The sequence below is a fragment of the Diabrotica virgifera genome, chromosome 8 (genome assembly GCF_917563875.1).
Source record: "Diabrotica virgifera virgifera chromosome 8, PGI_DIABVI_V3a".
Taxonomy (NCBI): domain Eukaryota; kingdom Metazoa; phylum Arthropoda; class Insecta; order Coleoptera; family Chrysomelidae; genus Diabrotica; species Diabrotica virgifera.
Window position 1 is genome coordinate 98,717,718 of NC_065450.1, and position 18,782 is coordinate 98,736,499.

At 32.0% G+C, this 18,782-nt stretch overlaps 2 protein-coding genes and 1 long non-coding RNA gene across 5 annotated transcripts in view; 2 read left to right on the forward strand and 1 right to left on the reverse strand.

The window, feature by feature from the left end:
• Window positions 1-18,782, forward strand: part of LOC114342607 (disco-interacting protein 2) — a 1,011,532-nt gene that overhangs the window by 946,005 nt on the left and 46,745 nt on the right. The window contains exon 20 of the mRNA XM_050658584.1: window positions 14,211-14,476. The gene's annotated coding sequence lies outside the window, so the exon portion shown is untranslated. The remainder of the gene's footprint in view (window positions 1-14,210; window positions 14,477-18,782) is intronic.
• The window catches only part of LOC126889880 (nuclear envelope phosphatase-regulatory subunit 1-like), a 51,409-nt gene continuing 46,863 nt past the window's right edge, over window positions 14,237-18,782 (forward strand). Inside the window, exons 1-2 of one of the 3 annotated variants that reach the window (XM_050658586.1) lie at window positions 14,237-14,476; window positions 14,536-14,607. In XM_050658586.1, the coding sequence (XP_050514543.1) occupies window positions 14,449-14,476; window positions 14,536-14,607 (100 nt within the window). In that variant the 5' untranslated portion in view covers window positions 14,237-14,448. Of the gene's footprint in view, window positions 14,477-14,523; window positions 14,608-18,782 lie in introns of all 3 variants that reach the window. The other 2 variants (XM_050658585.1, XM_050658587.1) reach the window with 2 other exon arrangements.
• LOC126889881 (uncharacterized) lies at window positions 15,985-16,552 on the reverse strand. Its single transcript, XR_007700204.1, has 2 exons — window positions 16,352-16,552; window positions 15,985-16,282 (listed from the first exon to the last, which is right to left on the reverse strand). It is a non-coding gene; the product is annotated as an uncharacterized LOC126889881 (long non-coding RNA).

An 18,782-nucleotide genomic window follows, 5' to 3' on the forward strand; every position in this document is an offset into this window, starting at 1 on the left:
GATAGTAAGAGAAAGAGGGATGGAAAAAAAGACGACCAAGATGAAAACCCTTTCACAAAAAGCAGAAAATTATTTAGGTCTCCAGCTAAGAAAGATTGTGATAATACAGAACTGAAAGAAATGATGATCGCTCTTATGAACGAAGTTAAGGGAATACGAAAAGACCAGCAGAGCTTTCAAGAGGAAATTCGCAATCTAAAAAAAGAAAATTGTGAGTTGAAGGGAAAGGTAAATTTCCTAGAAAGCAGGATTGAAAAGATGGATAAACAATTTCGAAAACAAAACATTGTGATTAATAAGGACATGATTTCAAAGAAAATGAGGAAATTGAAGATGCCACCAACTTCATAGCAAATCAATTGAATGTGAACGTTAAAATAAAAGATGTGCAGAAAATAAGAACCTCTCAAGGGAAACTGCCAGTGGCGATAGTAAAAATGGATACATATGAAGGATAAAGAACTTATTATGAAGAACAAGAGTAAATTAAGAGGAACGCGGTACTTCATTGAAAGTGATCTAACACAAACCGAAGCCAGACTACAGAAAGAGTTAAGAGATATGGCGAGAGAAGAAAAAGGAAAAGGTAATGAAACGAAAGTCGGCTATCAGAAAATATGTATAAACGATGAATGGTGGAAACGGAACCATAGTACCGAAAAATTAGAGAAAATGGAAAAAAACTAAGTCTAAACAAACACAGTGGACAGATAAATACGGAAACGAATAAGGCACGAAATATGATTATGATAGGACAATGGAATGTTAGAGGGACTTTTGAAGTAGGGGCACTAAAAAATTTATCAGATACATTGGAGAAATATGAGATAGATATTGCTGCTATACAAGAAACTAAACAAAAAGAAAATTTCTGCATAGATGTGGGAAGCTATGTATTCTTTAACAGTGGAGACAATGAACGTATATTTGGAGTTGGATTCCTTATAAAGAAAAAATTTGCCAGTCTGGTGATAGATTTTGAGGCAGTCACAAGCAGATTATGCAAAATAAGAATGAGGGGAAAATACAGAAAAATATCCCTTATAAATGTACATGCACCAACGGAAAATACAGAAGAAGATGTTAAAGATAGCTTTTATGAACAGTTAGAGCATCTGTTCTACCAAATACCATCATACGACACAAAAATAATTGTAGGAGATTTCAATGCCAAGATTGGCAGAGAGGACGTATACAAACAAATAACAGGGGGGGAAAGTAAACACAGGGAGAGTAACCTGAATGGAAAAAGAGTAATAGAATTTGCTTTCGAACACAATATGCGAATTATGAGCACTTATTTCGACCACAAAGAAATCCATAAAGGTACCTGGGTATCACCAGATGGACAAACAGTAAATCAAATAGATCATTTGCTAATAGAAGCCAAACATGCAAGAGCCATACAAGATAGCCGAAGTTATAGAGGTGCAGATGCAAATTCTGATCACTTTTTGGTCAAAGTCAAAATGGAGCAAATAATTCCCACAATCCCTAAGACCAGTTGCACAAAAATGAAAAGATATAACGGTGCACTACTTCAGAATGAAGAGGTTAAGAAAAAATTCAAGCATAAAATTGAACAGAAAATAGAAAGCCAGACAACAGTAGATGATATAGAAAGCAGATGGGTACAGCTAAGGGGAAACATTCAAGAGGCAGCCGACTTAGTATTACTAAGAAAAAGTCAAAGTAAACAAACAGACTGGTACGATGAAGATTGTAAGAAAGCAATTAGGGACCGAAATAAAGCCAGAATAAACAGCATAATGAGAAATAATGAAGAAAGTAAACAAGCCTATGCTGAAAAAAGACGGGAAGCAAAGATCTGTAGAAGAAAGAAACGGTTAAATCTAGAGCAGAAATTAGACCGAATTGAAGAAGATTTTTTAAATAAACAAGTCAGGAATTTCTACCAAGAAATAAAACGCGACCGAACCCAGTACAAAACCGCATCAAGATATTATAAAGATGAAGAGGGAAATCTGATAGGTGGAATAGATGAAAAATTAAGAAGATGGGCCAATTATTTCCAGAATATATTATGCACAGACGATCAAGACGAAATAGAGCAAATGCAACTACCACATGAAGAAGAAAGAGACCCAAATGTGAATGAAGAAGTACCTACCAAGGAAGAAATTATAGATATCATAGAAAACTTAAAAAACAACAAAGCACCGGGAGAAAACGGTATCATTGCCGAGTTTTTAAAAGATGGTGGCGAAGGGCTTCAAGAAGAAATCACCGAGTTAATATGCGAAGTGTGGATCAAAGAAAATATACCCAATCAGTGGAAAGAAGCTATCCTATGTCCTGTACATAAAAAAGGAGACGTTACAGATTGTAGAAATTACAGGGGAATAGCTCTACAAGATACAGTATATAAGATTCTGGCCATATTAATTAGAAATAAAATTAAAACAAAAGTGGAAAATTGTCTAGGTGAATATCAAGCGGGTTTTAGAGCACAAAGATCGGTGATAGACCAAATTTTTGCAATGAAACAAATTTTATCTAGCTCATATGAATTCAACCTAGTATTAAATAAAATATGTTATTTATTGATTTTAAACAGGCATACGATACCATAAAAAGAAGTAAAGTATATGAAACGCTAGAATATTTTGAATTTCCACCAAAAATAGTAAGATTGACTAAATGCATACTTAGTGACACTAAAAGTAAAGTTATGATAGAAGGACGGGTTTCGGATAGCTTTATCACCAATAGAGGCCTGCGACAAGGTGACCCGTTATCAACAGATTTCTTCAATTTAATTTTAGAGAAGATTATACGAGAATGCAATATCTATACTAAAGGCACAGTTTATCATCACAGGCATCAATGTGTAGCATACGCAGATGATATTACCTTAATAACAAGGAGACCTGCAGAATTAAGAGAAATCTTCAATAGACTAGAAAGAACAGCCAAGGAATATGGTTTAGAAATAAACGAAGAGAAAAAGAAAAATATGGTGATGAAGGGAAATGAAAATCATCTGGGACAGTCCTTTAAGATACAAAGCCCAAGTAAAGAATATAACTTCGAAATTGTCGGCCAATTCGATTACTTGGGAGTAACACTAACAAATAGGAACGAAGAGAACCAAGAAATAGCAAAAAGAATGGCGAAAGGTAGTAAGAGTGCTGGAAGTCTAAATAAGATACTGAGGTCGAAGATAATATCCAGAAAAGCAAAAAAACGAATATATACAACAGTTATCCGACCTACGGTACTCTATGCTAGCGAGACCTGGACATTAAATAAAGATATGGAAGTAAAATTAGATAGATGGGAACGAAAGATCCTCAGAAGGATATATGGAGGTTTAAAAGAGGGGAATATCTGGCGAAGAAGAACGAATGAAGAAATAATGCAAATATATGGACAACCAAAAATAACAACACTCGCCAAAATTCAAAGATTAAGATGGCTTGGGCATATAGCAAGAATGGAAGAAGGAAGAGTTCCCAATCAACTAATAAACACGGAGGCTGGTACAAAAAGAAAAAGAGGACGCCCCCGAAGAAGATGGTTGGAGTCTGCAAAAGAAGATCTGAAGTCGCTGAGGGTACAAGATTGGAAAAACCTAGCACAAGACAGAAAGAAATGGAAGAAAACAATTGAAGCCTTGGGCCCCTAAGGCCTGTTGAGCTGAACTATATATATATTATTTACATATAGGGCCGGTACTTTATGTCCCGGTTAAACCGCCATTAGCTAACTGGGGTTTAATCAGGACAGAAATGTATGCATAACATAGACATAAACACAATTGTACTTATTATTATGATTAGGAGTGCGAAATTGGAAAACCAAGGTGAGGGATAGGAAGCTGATTCTGGAACAGGTCAAGACCCACCATGGGTTGCGGAGCCAATGATGGCTCAACATGATTACAACGCAAGAGGCCCAAAGAGGTACTTTTCTGTCCCGATTAGCTAACCGAGGTTTAACGGGGACATAAGTCCCATAATCTATAAAGTTTTGAGCCAAAAGTATGTATTACACTTTCATTTTCATGTCATCAGCATTTGTTTATTTAAACATACTGTCAAAAAAATTAATAAAAAAAACACCATAAAGCTAATTTTTCTATTATTATTTTTGTCCTTTAAAATAACTTCCTTGTTCATACATTTTTGCTAGTTGTGGAAGGCCTTTTAACAGAATGAGATATAAAATAAATTTTAAAGGATACTCAAAATCAAACACCAATATCATGTATTTATAAATTGCTAATAATAAAATACTTATAATCAAATCAGTCACCAATATAATATACCTATTTATTTATAAATTTATTAACAAACTGCGGTCCAATAAAAATAAAATTATCAACATTATACTACATAACAATGATTTTCCTTTCATGTTCGAAGCATACACTACCAACATTCGTCGGAATATATTCTTTTTAGTATGTGTGTAGTAGAAGCATAGCATGTACTATAAAAACATTCTAAATTTCATGTTTTTTGCATATACTTTGAAGAATATTCTCGGACCAAATATACTGAGCACATTCATATATGTAGTTACTTAGAATATTCGTAAAAGTTTATTCTTGGAATAAACCTTTTAGGCTATTGATTATGTTCAAAATAAGAGAACTAAAAGGAACTACAACGTTAACGGGATTTTATTGTCTCATATCTGTCTCTAAATTAGAAAAAACCATGGAGTGCTACCATTGAAATGAGTGAGTTTTTGAGAAAGGGGTGAATTAGTCCCTAGTCACAGGGCGAATTAGGGTGAGTTCTATGCACTTTTGATATAAACACATCTACAGGAAAATTGTTCCAGGTTAAATTTACTATCCAAACATCACATTTTAAAGTCAAAAATATTTTTCTTTTACAAAAATAATATATTCAAAATAAAATCAAGAAAAAAACACGAAAGAAAGCAATTTTGTTTTTAGTCCCATAACTATTTTCCACAGGGATATAGGTATAGGCATTGCTTTAGCGAAAAATAACTTCCATCCTTCCTGTTTAAAATGAAGTTTGGTAAAATTCTCTAAGATTTATAGTTTCCGAAATAGGATTTTTCTAAGTTTGCTGCACACAGCATTTTTGAGCAATTTTCCCCATTATTTCGCAAACATTGTTCTGTAACTATTTCGTGCGCATTTCTACGTATATGCAATAGTAGAAAGAGAAATTAATTACCTTTAAAATAGTCTATTGTATAAGGTTATTTATACAGCTCTTTCTAAGGAAGTTATGCTTTTTCAAATTTCTCATTATGACTTTTTTTCTTGTACGTTTAAGTATATACATTGTGGAATAAAAAAGCTTATTTTCTTTACTTTAAAATGCAATTCTATTGCAAAAAATTCTAGGACAATTTTTAAACACGATATCCGTAGGATATCCAAGAGTATCCGTAATTTGAGAAAAATTTTAAATTTTTTTTGTTTTTTTCAATTAGAAAAATATGATTGCATATTATATCATAATTTTTTTTTTCATAAAGTTGATAATAAAAAAGTTTTCCATAGGGTTCCAATCTTGTTTAAAAATAGTTCCAGAATTTTTTACGATACACCATTTTAAAGTAAATAAAATAAGCTTTCTTTTTTATTAGACAATAATATACCTACCAATTATATACCTACATATACAATAAAAAAAGTTATAATGAGAAATTTGAAAATAATCGTAAAATATATCAAAAATCATTAAAAGTATAAAACTTTTTAAAGGTAATTGACCTTTTTTCCTAATAAATGTAACATTGCATATACCTAAAGCTACGTAGAAAAAAGTTACAGAACAATGTTTGAGAAGTAACAAGGAAAATGGGCCAAAATCGCTGTGAGTGGCGAACTTTGAAAAATCATATTTTGGAAATCATAAATCATAGAGACTTCTACTAAATGTCATTTTAAAGAGTAAGGATCGAAGTTTTTTTTCTTGCTTTTCTTTTGAATATATTTTTGTAAAAAAAAAATATTTTTAACTTTAAAATGTAATGTTTCGATAGTAAATTTAACCTGGAACAATTTTCCTGCAGATGTGTTTGTACCAAAAGTGCATAGAACTCACCCTAATTCGTCCTGTGCCTAGGGATTAATTCACCCCTTTCTCAAAAACTCACCCCTTTAAATGGTAGCACTCCGCGGGTTTTTTATATTTAAAAGTCCGTTGACTATATGAAACAATAAAACCCTGTTAACGTTGTAGTTCCTTTATAAAATACATAATCAATAGTCTATTTATCGAATATTGAATATCGAATCTACCAAGAACATGAAATTGTTATGTGGGAACCATTTAGGCTTGAGTTAAATGGAGAATAATCTTTTAAAACAAACACACACACACAACATTTAGTTACACTAGATTTGCTCCTGGTTGAAAATGTAGGTACTGCCACAGCTTGTTCGATTAAATAACAGCATCCTCCTTTTCCAGTATTTCAATGTTTTCTCTATTAACAACTGCAATATTATGTAAAAGTATACAAGCTGATATTATTCTTCAAACAAAAGGTAACTTGCATCTCATTTCACATACTAATATGGGGAATCTTTTCTGCATAAAATACCAAATATTCTTTCTATAACAATTCTTGAGGCAATTTGTGATTGATTATACAGCACTTCAACTACTGTCTGACTGAAGATTCTGCAATGGTGTCATTTTATATACCCATAATATGCAAAAGTATTTAAAAACTTCTAAACCTAAAATAGCACTTCCATATTGTATGATGGTTATGTTGTTCTTTAACAGACAAAATAATTAAATTCAACGTTTTACTCTTTTCAATGATCTTATATTTTCTTAATACCCTTTTACAGGTACAGGTAAAACAAAATAGAATTTTATTTTTATAGGTTATTTTTATATTTACATTACAAAAATATTATGTCATTTGTCAAAATAAAAGATTCCTTGTAAGGAAGCTCTCATACCAAAAGCGATATCCGAACGATATTTGTAACAGGCAACATCCCATATAGTCCAGACTGTATCGTCGCCCCCGTTAGGTAAATTATTCCGATCATTTTTTTTGCACAAACGTTTTTCTTAAAAAGAGGTCCTTATAACAAATACACAGAGTGCTGGGAGGTGCCGCGGTCGGAAAATTGTTTAAACAATTTTTTTTTAACAAATTTTAAAAATCAATTTTTTCACTTCGTACCAATTTTTTTTAGATTCTTTGGAATATTATGAGCAAAAAGGGTCTCTTATGAATTTTCTCTAAAATTAATTGTTGTCGAGTTATACGCGATTTCAAATTTGAAAAACGCGAAAATGGTCATTTTCAAGGCTTTAACTCTGTTAGGAATTATTATTATGAAAGTCAGAAAAAGACTAAATCAAAGTTTAAAGCACCCCCTACATGATCCTGAAGAAATTTGTGTCAATAATTTATTACTAAACTGTTATTTTTAACTATTAGCGCTAACAGCGTATGGAGGCGGCCGTCAATGTGAGTGCGAGTAAGATGCACCATTGGTTGCCGGAATGGTGCATCTCTTTCCCACTCACATTGACGGCCGCCTCAATACGCTGTTAGCGCTGATTAATTAAAAATAACAGCTTAGTAATACATTAATGACACAAATTTCTGCAAGATCATGTAGGGGGGGGGGGGGATTTAAACTTTTATTTAGTCACTTTTTGACTTTCATAATAATAATTTATAACCGAGTCATTAAGCCTTGAAAATGGTCATTTTGGCGTTATATATATCTTAGCTTAGCTATATCTTAATCTTAGCTTTGATTCCAGACCATACTGGAGTAAAGGGGAATACAGAGGCTGATAAATTGGCAAATATAGTCAAGACTTTAAACATTTCTGCAGACATTGAAATATATAAATTTCACTTTTTACCTTTTATTAAACACAAAATTGTAAATGAGTTTAAAGTTGAATGGACAAAACAGTTTAAAACTAAAGTGATTTTTCTACAAACCCTTGGTTCCACAAATTCACATTTGGAGATCGAAGGCACTTGACATCAATTATTAGAATGCGTTTGGGTCAATGCCTCATACCAGATCATTATTGGTTTAAAATCAAGTAGTGATACTCCTTTTTGTGAATGTGGACAAAAGTATAACTCATATGTTACTGAATATGTTACAAAATAAATCAACTTGACCTGTATCAGGAACTTGTTAATACAGGAAGTCCAACCCCCATTTCAATATAAAATTGTCTACATAATATTAATGGCCAAATCTTAAGAACGATCAATCAAATTAAAATATAAAATAGTTATTTGACAATCATAATACAATGAATTTAACGAAGGGAATATGGAAAAATCCAGACCCCTTGAAAAGAGTATTCCCTTCCAATTGCAGTCTAAATACGAGAACTGGCCAAGTACCTAAGAAGTGGAGGCCAAGAAACTAAAAGGAGAAGAAGTGATTTTGGCGTTTTTCAAATTTTAAATCGCGTATAACTCGAAAACAATCAATTTTAGAGAAAAATCACAAGAGACCTTTTTTGTCCATAATGACCCAAAGAATATAAAAAATTTACGAAGTAAAAAAATTGATTTTTTGAATTTGTTTAAAAAAAATTGTTTAAACTATTTTCCGACCGCGGCACCTCCCGGCACCCTGTGGATTTATTATGAGGACGTCTTTTTCAGTAAGTTTGTGCAAAAGAAAACGAATCCGAATAATTTACCTAACGGGACCAACAATACAGCATGGTCTAATAAATATCTGCGGTTAATTTATGTCTTCAATGTACTTAAACTACCTAGAATTCTTTAAAAGCTCGTTCGGGATCGGATTCTCACAAAAGGGCAGTAGAGTGTGCTGTGTGCCAAAGGCCCAGATGTGTGTATTTGGGATTGAGGGCGTACAATAAGAGGGATAATAGGGCATTATAATTTTTGATATAATAGGTTTATTGGTCAATTATAGGTCAATTTTTTACAATAATTTGTTTACTTACATAATAAACTTAAAAAAGTCTTAAAAGCATAGACATGCTTGTTGACTTATCTATATAATGTTTACAGATTAATATTTACAGTTTTTTTGACAAATCAATTTTTTCTAGTATAATTTAAATTTGTTAAATTGGTACACAAATCCCTTTTTTATTTAGTCCAAGTAGTATAAATAATTTTATATATATATATATATATATATATATATATATATATATATATATATATATATATATATATAATCTATATCTAAAACTTTCTTAAGGTGTTCGAAAAATACATTTCATGCATCTATATCAATTATATCATATACAAATCGTCTCCATTCTTGCTTATTCTTGGACCTTCGTTTCGCTTCAGTCGAAGTTGTATTTTTCTTCTTCAGAATCCTTACCACTTCATCGTTCCAGGTTTTCTTTGGTCTCCGTTTTCCTCTCTTGTTTTGTGTACTTTTGCCTCCCATACGCGTTTTACTTGTCTATTGTCGTTCATTCTACACAGAAGCCAAAAGGATTTAAGCTTGTTCTTATCTAGTATTTGTGTTTTTGGCTCGACTTGTAGTTCTTCTGTTACAATGCTGTTTCTTATTCTATCGCGTCTTGTAATTCCTTTTACTTTTCATGGGTACTTCATGTCCATTGAGTTTATTCTATTTTTCGATGATTGTGTTAGCACCCAGCTCTCAGTAGTATAGGTGAGAATCGGCCTGAAGATCATTTTATATACCCCATCTTCGTCCTGCTGCTTACTTCTTTCTTTCCAATGAATGCTCTGTTTAAGCTGTAGTACATTCTGGAGTCATGGTTATCCTTTCGTTGACTTCTTCTTCTGATCTTCCTCCATTTTCTATTTTCATACCCAGGTATTTATGTATATGTTGTTACTTGTTCTAGTTTTTGGTTATTTATCTCTATATTTACTTGAGTATCCTCATTTCCCATGACCATTATCTTTATTTTCTCCATGTTTATTTTCATATTTCTTTCTAAGTGATATTTTTAAAGTTTATGGGCAATTGATAGTCCGTTCGCTGACGGTAAAATAATGCAAAACCTATAAATTTTAAAGATCCGCTTAAATTGGCATGAAATTTGGCATATACATATTATGTAGGTAGCATGGGGGCCCAGCTTCATCCCTTCTCGAGAGTGAAAAAATATACGCTCAAAATAAGACCGGAAATGGATAAACTAACTAATTCTAAGCAACTTTTGTTTTATAGCATTTTTTCACTAAGTTAAAATTTTCGAGATATTTGCGAGTAAATATGTTCATAAAAAACACATTTTCAGACGGTTTCTTGCAACTAACTCATAAAGTAAGTATTTTATCGAAAAAAAAAACACTCTTAGCAAAAATATATCCCATAAAAAAGTGAAAAAAATGGTTTAGGTATGAGATTACCTAGTAAAAGAAGAGTTATAAGTAATGAAAAATACATTGATACTCGCCAAATTTCAAATCGAATATTTCAACGTGAAATAACCAAAAAATAAAGCACTTTTTGGGAAAAACTCATTAAAACTTTTTTAAATTGTTTAAAAACAACTTTAATTTTGTTTTAGTAGCAAAAGTAAGCAAGTTACGCTCAAAATAACGTTGGTCCCTTCCTTTTTTGGTAAAAAAATTGTGAAAATCACCCCCTAATTAGCATCCTCAGTGAAATTAATCATTACCACTTCATAAGTTGCTTTACGCGTGTATACTTATATTATTGTTTATATGGTAAGTTTCACCGGTTGGAAGTGCTTATTTTTGAAGGGGCTGTAGTTGAGGCTTGAACTAGTCACTAATTACGAGTGCATGCACATTTAAATTTTCATCAGAATCAAAAATTCTTATTAGTTTTCTCAGGATTAAAAAAAATGAATCCATTTAAAAAGTATTGGACCGAAATTTTGCGCAAGTATTGTATATTTTTGTAATCAGTATTTTAAAAGCTTTTAAATGAGGTGTTACATGATGTACTTTCCGATTCAAAAAAATCTTAGTTATGACTGTCACACGAATATACTATGATTGTTTTAAAAATCGACCTGTCCGATTTGCATATTATGTCCTAAAAGTAAATAAGTTAATATGTTCAACCTCAAGTCAAAATTCATCAGAGTATTACCCTTGGGAGGTAAATAGAGTCGTTGCAGAGGATTATCCAAAAATATTAACAACAATAGTGTAGCATGAACATGCTGAACCCATTTTTTTTCTCTGACGTCTTCTTAAAAATTGCCAAGCTACAATAACGTCTTCTTCGCTTGAAGACATTTCAAATACTGATATTTGATATACTTACTGAAGTTCCAAAATTATAGCACGCTCCTGTATTCTACATTATATAAAAGGTGTGCATGCGACGTTATCTCTGTTGAGTATAAACAGATATACGCTATTATGAAATAAATGTGCAACATTTTACGTATGTATTTTATCGTATGTGTTGCATTTGGTTTGCGAGCTCGCTAAGGAATTTGAATTTCCCGGCGATGTCAATGTGTAAACAACATGACAACGTTGTAAATATTTTGACGCATGCGCAAAGTAGGGAGCCGCACTGTATCTTTAGGCGCTCCTAGAGTGAGCCTACCCATAGCCTACCCTCCGCGATTCCAAGATCTCTTGGACTGGTTTGTGGTATCTCTTTCTAGCACATTGTATAGAGAAACTAAGGTGACATTAAGTAATAGTATTGGCTCCGTGCGTCTCCCCTCTATAGGGCTTTTCATTCACAGTCATTTGTTTCGAGCTTCTGTCATGTGTCACATAATATTAATCTACGTCATACGTTATTGGTATGATACAAACCTTAGACAAGGAAAAAAGAGAGGACGGGTAACACCCATTTAACACACACGCAAGGTCCCTATACCATAGGTTGTATGGTAACTTTGACATTGACAAATGAAATATTGTCATCGTGGCGTCACCCAGACGATCAATTTTACGAATTGTTTGTAAACATAATAGGATACGTGGTTTGGAGGCTATATTTTGTTATTAAATATCGTTAGTGTTTTAATTTGTGTTTATATCTTGAGATATAATGTATCTATAGATATCATTAAGTGTTTTTAGTATAATAACTTAAACCCAAAACTCTTTTACAAGTGTTAAGATACATTTTAATGTGTTTATATTAAGTACCTACTTACTTACTGGATTTTCTTTCTGCTGTATTGTATAGTAAAGGACATTCTTGTATAGAGACTTTACAGTTCTGTAACGTCTCTTGCGGTTCTTCAGCTTAGACTTATTGAACAATATATCTAATTAAGTCTAAGTATAGATAATAGATCTATTATATGTAATTGTTTCATATAAAATTATAACAAATATTGCAGCCATCTGAAGATCGTTTGAATAAACAATTATAAACTAAATGAATATATAAAATGGGGAAAATTCCCTTTATTGCACTGAAATTGTATTTTTTTATAATTTATGTTAATGTAAAACTTCACAGGTACCTATTGAATGGAATCATAATGTTTTAATAGTTTTAGATATTATAATCCAGTACCTAACGTAATCAGATGCTCTTATGTTAAACTTAAGGGAAAAACTACTAATTTTGATACATAAATCTTTAGTTGAATCTCTTTTTCACCATGGTTTACATGTTAGGAGGAATTTATAATAATGTACTACATGCATTATCCCCAATTCAAAATTATTATATACCTACTCATTTAAAAAAGTAAATTGTATTCAACCCATTATTAATATACCTAGGATATTTCAATGATTTAGTCCCATATATACACAAGAAAGAATCTCCTTCTGCTTTAATTAAGTAGTAATGCTATTCTACTGCATATATTTAATTGCAATTATATTCTATGATTTTTGTAACTCTACAGGTAGCTACCACATTTTTTAAAGAATATATGAAATAAATAGTCATTAAAAATGCAAACGTATTTTTTTTAAATATACACATTTTCAATACATTCCTACTTTCCGAGTTCATTTCAATGAGTGAAGTGAATGCATTTGAATGCAGCATTCTGGGTGACGTCACTCCCGCCATTAGATTCTCGACGCTGATTGGTGGAAAGTTACCATGCAACCTGTCTATTTATGAACCTTGACACACACGTTCCAAAAGTGAAGCCAGTTTTTGGTTTGTTTGTCACCAGAAACATGGCGGTCACGTCAAAAATAACAATGGGTTGCCAGTGGTGGGTGTTCGTTGAAGGTTAAAATTTCATAAAAATAAAGTAAATCATCATCTAAAATTCGTAATAAAAACATATGTATGTATTGAAACATATGTACGTAATATGAGCAACTTAATAAAACATTTACCATACACAAATTCTTCATTTTAAATACATTTCATGTTTTTATTTTAAATACTCAATGCATAACAATACCCCAAAGATACGTCGATGATCAAAATCCCTGGTGTCAGTTTGGCTTCACTTAGGATTACTCGTCCTCTCTCTTTCCTTGTCTAAGATACAAACCAAAGACGTATGGCGTAGATATATTAATATTATGTGACACATGACAGAAGCTCGAAACAAATGACAATCGATGAAAAGCCCTATTTACAGTCACGTGACACGCTGTCAGATTTTGTCAGGACGTTTTAATTGAGTCTTATGGGATTATTTTGTTAAACTTGAATATTTTATTTTGTAGTGATAATAACCGTATACAATTGTTAGAATTCATTAGTTATTAATTTATACTGTAATTTATAGTGCAACAAAAATATTTTCTTTTTCGTTAATAAATATTTATTGACATAAACTGCGATAGTGAGGTTATGTATACAAAATCAAACTGATAATCAATATTGGAAATAGAAGAATTTATATCAGATTAAGTGCGTTTTTATTTTCTGTTTATATTAATACATAATATCACTAGCGTGACACGTGACACGGCATTTTTTTAAATGTTTCATTTAAACATACACAAAGCGTCCTGATAAAATTTCAAAAAACCGCCACCATGAGCAGGTCAGTCGATTTTGCTTTGACACTTTGTTAACGCTCAGAGCGGAAGGGGAGGACTACTGTCGCAGCTTTACTATGCATAAAAGTGAAACAGCACTGAGTCAAAACAAAAAAGATGGTGTCGTCACTTTGCTCTGAATGATATTCTGTCTATGATATTTATAATAGGGCTTTTCATCGATTGTCATTTGTTTCGAGCTTCTGTCATAATGTTGTATAATCTGTGTATAATATTAATATACACGGATTATACGACATATGACAGAAGCTCGAAACAAATGACTGTTGGTAACTTCAGATTCATTTCAGATTCTGTGACTGTGCAATGTCCCTATATGTCACTTGTCATTGTCAATGTCAAAATTAAATCTCCCATCCCAGAGTAAGGAAAAATGAAAAATTGTGGATTCGTGGATTGTGATTGTGAATAATGGTGAAAGGTGGTTGTTATTAAATTTATGGCTGAATTTCAAGTTTAATATATTCTAAATGTAATAGCTATAGTTTTAAAGTAACTGTTGGGAGTTTTTCCAATCATAACTTAATAATGTCTTTGGAACAAACAGCGTGTGAAGGTATTAAGATTCTTTTTAAAGAAACATTATGTTTACCTATAAAATAGATGTTGTTGCAGATTTAAAAGCATTTGAGAGGCGTTTGACTGAAGTTATAGCATGTTTACATCCCTCTACAACTAGATGGAGAAGTAAGATACGTTTTTTAAATGAATGTTAAAGTGAAAATCAACTTTCTGCCTTATTATAACTCTAGATAAGCTACAGACTTCCAGACTTCAGGTTACTTTGCCATAAATAACATGATACCCTTCCCCTTAAGTACTTACCTTTGTTACTTGTGAAAGGTCTTGTACAAACAAGTTTTTTTATTTTTTTATATATCAGTTCATTAATTTAGCTTTAGCAGTATCCAAGTTTAATTTAAGTCTACATTAACCCTCTAGTGCCCATTTTTTAAACTCCAAAATTACCAGGAGATTATTTGAGGTCATTGATATAGAATATGTTCTCATATTTTATGTGTTTAAAATTAAGTCATATTTAGCTATTATTATTTCATAATTCATCCTCAACTATTTTCTAACATATTCTAAGATATTAGGACAATCTAACAGACCATTAACCAACTTAAATAAGAATATTAGTGAAAATCTATCTCTAGGGATGCTTAGTGGAGACAATGAAATGTGTTGCTCAATCTCCATGTACTGTCTATTCGGTAGACTTACACCGGTCATGGATTAAGAAAGAAATGAACGAATTTACTGGTCCGCTGTAGTTTGACTATCTACACATGGGCGCAGTAATTTTTTATTTGAGGAGGTTCTTATATAAATCAAATAATTTTAAATTTTAGGTGTTTGTATAGCCTCAGAAGCCTAAACGAGATAATTTCATGATTCTTTATAACAGTTCATTATCCGTAGCCAAAAATCAATATACCTATTATTAATTGTTGCATGAATATCAATATAATAAAAATAAAACAAATTATAACTTATAAAAGGTAGAAGGCTAAACGTTGCTGTATTGTTGATGTTTTAATTTAATCTCTAAAATGGTTTTCTATAAAGTCACAATCAATTTAAGTGATATATTGACGTTGGATGTTTTTAAATTAAAGTCAATTGACGCGTGTAAAAAGCAATTGGTAAAAATTTACTCTAAGGGTAGACCTTGAAAATGCCAATTTTTTTATGGACTTAGCCTGAAAAGTGGAAAAAAGCAGACATTTTACTGTTTTCTTTGGGGGAAACTGGTAAAAGTGCCCAAAAATCAAGAAATATTTGAAAAAAATCAAAAAATGTAATAGTAGCCAAAAAAAATTTACGTGAAAAGGATACAAAAGTATATAGAATGTCTTAATAAAATATAAGTAATTGAAACATAATACATATAACTGATTTTTACAATCAAATTATGAAAAAATACGTAATATTGGTTAAAATAATATTTTTTTTGTCATATTTCAAAACAATATGGCGGACAGGCGCCGAGAGGTCAAATTTGACAGTGTTGCCAGTTTTAACCTTTTAAAGATTTAAAAATTTAATAAAAATTACTTACAAAACAGCTATAGATCGATGCAATTTGAGAGTCCAAAGCCAAATTCGTGGCTTTAAATGTAATAAAAGTTGCCACCAACATATTTATTTCCTCTGCCTGCAGTTTACTAGCTTCGAAAGAGGCCTTTTCTTTGTGAATATAGGTATTAAAGCCACACCTTAATTGTACTTAAATTTACTTTCGTAACACCTACACACCATTTAGTCTCACTTCACCTTTATTTAACGATAAACTGGGCAGATTGCAATTGGGCGCAGGCGGTCTGAAAGGAGGAAGGCCTAACCCTTCGGTCCAAACCTAACTTACGGGTATTATATTGAGAGAACCGCAGGAGGTATTTGACCGCTGAGCGCAATCACAACCCACCCGATAAACTAACTTCACTTTCACAAATTTGTATATGATGCAACAGACAACGCCCAAATCCAGGGCGCAGCACAAACAACCGACCTAACAAACTAAAAACTAACAATAAACTGTTTAAAAAATGCGTCAATGCATGCATCTACCAATTTTTCAAAAACAGTTGCCAAATTTAGAGGTTTGCATAAATATTCCAAATCAATGGTACGCTTGAATGGACAAAAATCGATGTTTTCATGTGAAATTATCTTTTGTCATTCACATGGCAACATGGTTTCCCGAAATCAGTGACAGTACATAACCATGAAATACATAAAATTTCATTCCAACCTTGAAAGTGTATTCTGGGAATCCCACAGAATTTATTTATTAAAATATAATCATAAATCACTATAATATTAATAAACTTGATGTAATCTAACCTAACGTAACGAAACCTAACCAGAACTAACCTGACCCTTGTAATAAAGCAGTCATTTTGTGTTAAAAATGCGTCAGAATAAGTAAAATGACATATTTAAGAATTGAAAAATTGTAATTTTCATAAGAAAACATATTTTATATAACTATGGCAACACTGTTAGGATTCTCCTTCTTGCGTTTATAAAACGGTTGTCATTCCTGTCGTTTCTTGTTGTTTCATGGTATATAATGGCGGAAAATGGCGGCGATTTTTAAAAATAAGACATATTTTAAATTGCAATTACATGAAAAGTAACGCCCGCCCCCAATAAAAAATTATTGTACAATTATCAGTAAGTGAAACAGAATTCATTGGTATAAATTTCATATCCGTAATCCGTCTACCCATTCAGTAAACTAGAACCAAGCAATTATATGACATTGTAAACTAATTTTAGCTTGTTTTATTTTTTTTTCAGATCGCATGTTTTCTATGTTAGTCATGTATATTTTATAGTTTATATGTATAATGGGGTATTTTTCCTGTAAATAAAAATTATTAAAAACAATATTATAATATTACGTATGTACCTACAATATCTACAAATAGTTTCGATTTCAAACAAATCACACCTACTAAAATGATCACGCCTTGAAAAGGATCCGGTAATCCTACAGCAGGGCATTATGTAAACATCAAATATTTAAGTAAAATGCTAAATATTATTAAGTCAATATACGTACCAATTTTTTTTACTAAAATGATTTAGTCGTTATTGTTCACACTATCATCGCCATCGCTGTCATCATCATCGCTGTCGTCACCGTTAATTGTTATTATGATTGGGCTTATTTCGTTAATTTTATTTTCACGAATCCACCAATCTTCAATTAATTTTTCGCACTTGTATATACAGTTCCGCCATACTTCTGGAGTTGCAATTGAAAGTGCTTCTCGCCAAGTTTCCCAAACCGCTTCGTCTGTATACCCATTAGGCCCAATATGGTTGTCGTAATATTGTTTTGCTATTCCCCATATATATTCGATGGGATTAAACTGGCAGTGGTATGGTGGAAGACGTAAAACTTGATGCCCGTATCTTTCAATAACCTGATCCACCACAAAGATTTTTGGTTTTGCATGTTCTTTTGCCAAACATAACAACTCAGACTTTAATATATGCTGTGGAATATATATGCGTTCATTTGTTAGCCATTCTTTAATCGTATCTACATTCCACGAATTTTTTGGACTTTTGTTTAGTATTTCTGAATGATAAGGCGCATTGTCTAAAATAATTACGCTGGGCTCACTTAATCCGGGAAGAAGTTTTTCACGCAACCATTCACAAACATTTCCGTGTTCATATTGTCATGATAGTCACTGTTTTTTGATGTAGACGAAAATATTAAATCAGCACCTTCTATAAAGCCTGTCTTCCCTCCCGCGTGCAGAATTATATGTCGCTTCCCTTCTCCACTAGTATGCTTGATCGATTTTATGTTGTCATCTTGCCATATTCTCTTGGTAGCACCCTTAGAAAATATCCATGTTTCGTCTAAATATACAAAAGTTGACCCTTCTTCTTTAAATTTGTTATATTTTCTCAGAAACTCAATTCTCTTGTGTACAACAGAACTTCTTTCACAAAGCGCTTTTCTGTTATCCTCTTTTTTAAATTTGAATCCTATGTTATGTAGGACTTGCCATAAACTTGTTCTGCCGATGTCACCAAATTTCCTCTCTTTTAACTTAAGTAAAATTGTATCTAAAGTCACATGTTCCTTATTTGCACGCATTTGATATATGATATTACGAATTTGAAATTTTCGTCCTTCGAACATATCGTTCGTTTTTAATAACAGGCGAGTATGGTGGTGATCGTTTCCCGGCACTTCACTATTCTCGTTTTTAATTGTAGATCTTAATTTTGATTCGCTAATTCCTAAAGCATCGCACACGCGTTGTTGTACAGATGTTACCGATTTTAAAGGACCACCATTGTTTTTTTCCGCAATAAAGTACTTATGT